This window comes from Gambusia affinis, linkage group LG21 (genome assembly GCF_019740435.1).
Source record: "Gambusia affinis linkage group LG21, SWU_Gaff_1.0, whole genome shotgun sequence".
Lineage (NCBI taxonomy): Eukaryota > Metazoa > Chordata > Actinopteri > Cyprinodontiformes > Poeciliidae > Gambusia > Gambusia affinis.
This window is the reverse complement of record NC_057888.1, coordinates 20698291-20705492: the sequence shown is the minus strand read 5'-3', so window position 1 is coordinate 20705492 and position 7202 is coordinate 20698291. Positions and strand designations below refer to the sequence as shown.

The 7202-nt window shown below is 36.1% G+C and overlaps 1 protein-coding gene across 1 annotated transcript; it reads left to right on the top strand.

Annotated features, from left to right (window-relative positions):
* Positions 1 to 1297: 1297 nt before the first annotated feature.
* Positions 1298 to 6933, top strand: LOC122824090. Its single transcript, XM_044104300.1, has 7 exons — positions 1298 to 1602; positions 1679 to 1873; positions 2127 to 2199; positions 3937 to 3981; positions 4748 to 4787; positions 5493 to 5732; positions 6778 to 6933. The coding sequence occupies exons 1-7, from the start codon at positions 1338 to 1340 to the stop codon at positions 6838 to 6840; spliced, it is 921 nt and encodes a 306-aa protein (XP_043960235.1). The 5' UTR covers positions 1298 to 1337; the 3' UTR covers positions 6841 to 6933.
* Positions 6934 to 7202: the final 269 nt, after the last annotated feature.

Sequence of the window (7202 nt, the reverse complement as noted above, 5' to 3'; positions counted from 1 at the left end):
TGAATGTTTCCTCTTTCAAAAGTGTTACCTTAAAGTCTTAACATTTACTTTGATAAAATTAGCTTGGAGTTTTCTTTGGGTCAGTGGTTTTGGTGAAAGAATAAAATTTAAAGAATTACATTTCTGAATGCTAAAAAGGAACCTGATGTTTTGTAAAACCACTTTAATGGAAACAGAACTTTTTTTATGCATTTTGTTTGGAAGATTTAAAAGTGACGTTTCTCTGAGATAACTTGATATTTTGATTAATTATCCGCCTTTATTTAAACTGAAGTCTTAGTTTTTCCTTCATCTTGCCTCTGAGAACTGATGGAGGGATGTAGCAGTGAGATGGCAGCCTTCTCCCAGAATATGCTGACAGTCAGTGTGTTACTGAGTGTCTTTTTATTGTCAGGTGAGTTATTTGTTCTCTCACTTTCATTTGGAGACATTACTGGAAGCATTTCTAGTCTCAAGTAAAGTCTGATCTTGTTTAAAGTAACAGACTGCAGCTCAGCTGGAGTTCATGGATCAGGAAGTTTTTCTTCAGGAACATTTTGCTCCACATTGTGTCCATCTTTACTCTGCTTTTACAGGAGTTCAGGCTGGATGTGGATATGAGAAAACAAACCTCAACATTACTGCACCAGAGAAGATAGAAGCTCTGAGTGGATCCTGTTTGTTAATCCCATGTAGTTTTAGAGAAATACCAGAGAAATCAGAAGAAACGTTTGACAACAAGAAAGAAATATTTGGAGTTTGGATGAAAAGTGATCCAGCATTTGAAACCCATCCAGAAAATGTGATTTACAACAGCAGTCGGCCTCAAAACAAATATGCAGTGAACATTTCTGGAAACCTGAGAGAGAAGAACTGCACCAGTGTGTTTTCTAATGTAAACTCAAATCAAACAGACAAATACTTCTTCAGGATTGAGAACTGGCCGTTAAGAGCAACAGCCAGCTGTGATCCTGTTCATATAACAGTTAGAGGTGAGAGACTTTGGTTTTTATTTATATGTAATAATATTGTTGAGAGAAAATTATTTATGATGACTTTTTGGTGTTAAACAACAAACTCCATGAATTCAATCATTAGTGTAAAGTTAAACATCAACAGGATCAGAGTCCAGAGTTTTAAAAAAAAAGCAGTTTGTGAGCACAAAGTGGATGTTTTAAATAAATGTATTTTTCAATGAGTTCCTACTTTCATATTCATAATTCTCTTTTTTTATGCTTCACATGTCTAAAGTGGAGTCAGTCTGCTGTATCTCACTGTGTAAAAAGTGTGTGTGTGTGTGTGTGTGATGTGAAAACACAGATTCTGCTTGGAGCCCCAGGATTGAAATCTCAGGTGAAATGAAGGAGAAGAACTCTGTCACCGTAACGTGCTCAGCTCTCACTCCCTGTCCACAATCACCTCCTGAACTCACCTGGAACCTCCAACCAAACCCTCACAGACAGATGGAGAGGAACACAAATGGAACGTTTACAACTACAATCCAGCAGGACATCAGTCTGTCAGAGATCCACGATGGATACAACATCTTCTGTTCTGCCAGATATCCTGTGGATGGAGGAGAACACAAGACAGCAAATACAGAAGTGACTCTCAGTGTTTTCTGTAAGTGATCCTGTCAGAACATCATGGTTCAGCTGGTTCTCATCAATAATCTGAAGGTTTGTTATATTTTCCTCAGATGCTCCCAAAGAAACCTTAGCATCTAGATGGGTGGAGCTGTTTTGCTCCAGCAGAGTCAATCCTTCCATCAGCTGCTCCACCTGGGTTGAAAACAGCACATATAAAGCCAGGATAGTAACTAAAGGAGACGTCAAATTAACAGTCTATGGGGGAGAAGTCGACTGCTATGAGGACTCTTCTATGTTCTCTAAAGGTTTCCTCTATTCTTTTCATCTACAGTTTATGTTTCTGTCTTAAATTATGAAGTTAATATTGTAGTTAAACATGGAATCCAAATGAAACTTAGTTTAGATTTTTGATAAGTAATTTGTTTTTTTTTTATACATTGTTATATATAATCTTACAGATTACTACAGTAAAGTGAAACATTAAAATTCACAAAAACCTGCCTGAATGATCTGAAGTTCAAGACATTTTTGTCATTGTCTTCTTGTTTCTTTCTTTAGATAAAAACAAGAAACTGCTGATTCCCCTCATTACAGTGACCATTGTGGCTGTGCTCGTCTTCCTGGTTCTATGGTGAGTATCAGGAACTGAATCATAATGAAATATGATTCAATAAACCATTTAGAGGCTTCAGTTAAAATTTGGTTTATAGAGAGCTCTGTGTTCTTCTTGTTATAGGCTCAATTAGCCAAAGCGCAATAATCAACAACCAGAATTAAGTTAATTATTGTTGCATAGATAAAACGGATTCCCCGCTAACTTTATCCGTCGTTGTCAACCCCGGTAATGAGGATCACGCCAAACGAGATATAACAATTCAGGGAAGTGCCAAAAAACAAACAATTAAACAAAAACCAACAAAATAAATGAAAGGTTGTTAGCCCGCCCTCACAAATACTACAAAAAGAAAACAATCATAACTGGGTGGACTAACAACAAAGAAAAACCAAACGCTAAAAGGACAGCAGGAGGCAGTGCAAAAACTGTAAAACAAAACACAAAAATTGTTAAATTCTTATTAAATCATTTTAATCAAATCAACCTAAAACACATTAAAACACTGCCTACCTGTGTTGCATAAATCAACACTCCCAGCTCAAACCGTGGAGTAGCCGATCTGGTGTAACCCTGACAAAAATATAAAACAATATATAAACATACAATTAGTTTTTTATTAAAAAAAGACCAAGTATAAAACCTACCTCTGCGTGAACAACGCCCAGGTAATGATACAAATCAAACACCATCGGCAATCAACTCCACAGCCAGCAAACACTCAACACACAGCTGGTCTGACACACAGGAAATTGATACTTTGCCACCATCCTTCTAGCTTCCCTTTTATGGAGGCTCAAGCAATAGAAAGAGTGACACCTAATGGTGCCACCTGTTACATTCTCAATGTTCTGTTTCCTGCAAAATGGTCTCACTATTCTATTTACAATTTATTTTACCTACAGAGAAACTAAGCCAACAGAGCAAAATTTAGTTGAAAATGAAAAGACAGAAACAAACTTTTTCTGTGAAAAATATATAAAAACAGTTCACACCTGAATTCTGAAGCTGACATTTTTCTTCATGTTGTCAGTAAGATTTGAAAAAGATTCATTCTGATATTTAATTTCTCATAAGCTTGTTGTTCACGTTAGACAATTAGTCTTTTTTTTTTCTTTCTACTCAGCTAAACTCTGTTCAAAAGAAGAAGGATAAAAGTTAACTATTCTGCAAATAAAATAAATAAATAAATAAATAAATAAATAAATAAATAAATAAATAAATAAATAAATAAATAAAATAAAATAAAAACTTCTTGCTTTCCGTCAGAAGAACAAAACCTTCTATAAAAAATGAAACAAAGCCGGTTTTGGAGAAGTTCATCCTGGTCTAAAAGAAGCTGAAAAGTGAGAGATTAAAAGTTGGTATTTTCAAGATGTAGAATAGACTGACACAGGGTGAATGTAGCCGGTGCGGTCCGATACTGCACCCTGCTAAATGATTCTCCGCCGGTACAAAGTATCAGAGAATGGCTGCACTAAGGCCGTCATTCAGAGCAGCTGCTCTTTGAGTCACAATAGATCTGCTAGCAATAGGGAATTTAAAAGAAGATTTAATCTGTTCATAAATAGTTTTTTTCTCATTCCGAATCATTTCTGAACTGTCCTTGCTGTTTGCTGGAGCCTCTCCTGCTCCAGCAGTCCTCCTCTCTCTGTCCTCTGTCCACTGCAACCTTGTTATATACTAGAAACATGACCCAAAAGATCATATGTATACTATATATAGATTTTGAAAAACTGGTGATGTATATGTCAGGTTGTGTGAAATGTTGGAGAAGACCCAAATGCAGAGTCAGAGGCGGTGAGTGGATTTTGTTGTTTTAATCAAAAATGAACAAAAAAATAAATTTTAAAAAAATCACAAGGAACACAGGGAGCCAGAGCCGAGCAATGTATATGTGCTTAGGCACAATGAGCCGTGACAGAATCCTGGCGACGCTCCAGGTAAACACCACCAACAATTCTGGCAAAACAACAATCCAATGAGCCATCAAGCTGAAGTTTCATATGTAAAAGCAATACTGCTATCAAATGACAAACTCATCAGGATATCTAGTCAGTAGATTCAAAGATTTGGATCAATTTGTGAGGAGGACGCCAACAACAAGCCACAATCACAGTGGGAACAGGTGAGGACGTTCAAACTGTGCGCTGGAGGCGGGGCTTTAAAGAAGTTAGCAGAGTTTGGGGCAACACAGAAAGTGGGCCCGCAAAAATAAAAGAGAGACAGAGAGAGAATAGCACAGGGGCGAGAGAGAGAGAGAGAACACAAATGGTAAATAGGAAAATGAATTTAACAAATAACTAGACATAAGGAACATAAAAGAGTTAAAGGTCTAAATTAAGGTAAAACAGAAAAAGTAATCTAATCAAAGAAAGAGACAAACACAGAATAAACAAACCTGGACAAGCCAGGACAAATTCATTTCATTATTATATTTAACCTAAACGTCACTTTACCTTTTTTTGTTCATGTGTCTTGCAGGACAACCTTGACTCTCATCATGTGCCTTCATGTTGTTCCTTGTATCATATGACTATTCTGACTTCTGTTTAATATTTTCTAGGTTTTTGAAGTCCAGACGAACTGCTGTACAACACAATCAGGTGAGTAAATAACAGGCTATCTTATCCCTGCACTGTGTTCGGATTGAACACAATTTATGAAAAGCATGTCATTAAAATCCTCCTTTATCCTCTAAATTAAATTTCAGCATAAAGACATAATAACAGATCATAGAGATGTGTAGAAAAACATGAAGTAATTGTCTCATTGCCTTTGATTTATGTACTTATGTATTCAGTTTGGAAAACATCCAATGTTAAGAAGTTTTCTATTTAAATCAAATCACCATTGTGAGATTCAATGACTCATCTAAAAATGCAAAGTTTTACATAACTTGACTAAAACGTAACATTTTTAAGATGATGTGAATTTCTGAAAGTTTCTAGTTGGAGTTTTAATCCATGACTTCTTGTTTCTCTGGAATATAAATATGATTTAACTATTTACCCTGAGGTCGCCTCAAAAAGGGAAACACAAGAGAACATGTTATAAGCCAGAAAACTTTGACTTGATTTCTCCAACCACACTCTAAGCAACAACTAAAACTTTAAACATCTTGAACCGTGACAAACCGAGCTGGATGTGCAAGGTGGAAAAGCGATACAACTTTGGGTGCCAAAAATAGACGGGCCATGTATTTACTAAGAGTATATATATATATATATATATATATATATATATATATATATATGGATTGATTTCAGATTAGAGGTGAATAAGGTGTTTTTCTGTATATTCTCCGACAGACCGAAGCATCTGAGGAGCCTGGTGTTCTGGCATCTTTAGATGGTGTTCTTCAACCACCATCTAATGAAATGCGAGAAGAACTTCACTATGAGGATGTGAACTTCAGAAAGAAACCTACCTGTGCGTCAGAGAGTACCAGTAGAGACCAGCAGGAGACGCTGTACGCTCAGGTCAAAGTGTCTGAGCCAAAGAAAGGACCAACTCAGACTGCTGACAGCTCAGATCCTCTCTACTCTACGGTACAGAAACCTGGTTGAAACTCTGTTCTTATTACTCACAGTCAGTGCACAACAATAATGTGCTTGTTTTTTTTTTTCTGATTCTTTATTTTTTTTTATTTAGTTTGGATGTTTTGGTATTAATGTGGTGTGAGAGTGATCTGTATACTTTGCAGATTTTTGTAGTTTAATTTATCTTCTGATCTTTGTTGTATTTTATTTTCATTATTTACTGCAGCAATTATCTCAATATATGCACGCTTAATATTTACACTTATTATATTATTATATTACTATGACTTGATATCTCCAACCACACTCAGTATATTATATTATTACTGCTATATTTGCAGTGTCTAGATACAGTTTTTACATTTGTTTTATAGAGTATCATTTCAATTATTGTGCACAATGGTCAATTTATACAGGAATCTATAGAAAAAATATTATCTGTCCTCCGAGGAGCATGCTGGGAGTTCTGTGTTGAACAAGGGAATATGGTTTTAATGAAGTGAAAACCAGTGTAAGGATTCCAGTGTAAAGGAATCCTTACACTGGCTTCCTGTAGCCCAGAGAATAAACTTTAAAACACTGTTAGTTTATAAATCACTGAATGGTTTAGCACCACAATACATTAAATATCTGCCGCTGTTGCATCAACCTTTCAGAACCTCTCAGGTCTTCTGGTTGTGGCTCTGCATCTCCAGAACCAGAATCAAACATGGAGAAACAGCATTCAGCTTCTATTCCAGACTTGGAACAAACTTCTAGAAAACTGCAAACACTGAAAACTGCTAACACTTAGTTCCTTTAAATTTAACCATCTGGTTAGCATTGCATTTGAAACATTATCAATGGAAATTTAATCATCAATCTGACATGTAACCATGGCACTTGACAAAATGTAGTGTTTCAATTGTTGACCGTGTCGTCTATGACTTTGTATTTCTGTGTTTTTATGTTGCTAAATATTTTTAAACGGCCTTGTTGCTGAAATGTGCTACAGAAATAAACCTGATTGATTGATTGATTGATGATTGATTCTTTCCTGGCTTCGCTCCTTCAGCAGGCATCTCCTCCAATGAACAGGACAGAACCAGAACTCAAAGATTGGCAAGTGGGAAATTAGCCTGACAAGCTCTGGCTAACTCCTCCAGAAGGAAAACACCAGAAGGGTCTCTACTTTCCTCCTGATTTTGTCTCTAAATCCTTTCCTTTCCACCACACTCTAGTTTTTGCCAGGATAATCAACAGGGAAATACTCACGTTTTAAATTAAAAGCATGCAATTATAACTACAGTATATACATCTAAGAGTTTTTTTCCTGTCACAAATATCTAGATGAGTGAGGTTAACTTCCCTCTGTCTGACATCATCCTCAGATTGAGATATGAAACGTATTTCTTCCGTATTAACACCACGTCCTCTATCATTAACTTCTCATTGCATTATATGAAAAATAACTCGTTGCAGCTTGGCAACCACATGGTG

What these genes read in the sequence shown, in the direction of transcription:
- LOC122824090 (XM_044104300.1), top strand. Translation starts at nt 1,338, where the DNA reads ATGAAGGAGAAGAACTCTGTCACCGTAACGTGCTCAGCTCTCACTCCC. An exon ending in AGTGACTCTCAGTGTTTTCT is followed by an intron (nt 1,603 to 1,678) that starts GTAAGTGATCCT and finishes TATTTTCCTCAG; the next exon opens with ATGCTCCCAAAGAAACCTTA. An exon ending in CTGCTGTACAACACAATCAG is followed by an intron (nt 4,788 to 5,492) that starts GTGAGTAAATAA and finishes ATTCTCCGACAG; the next exon opens with ACCGAAGCATCTGAGGAGCC.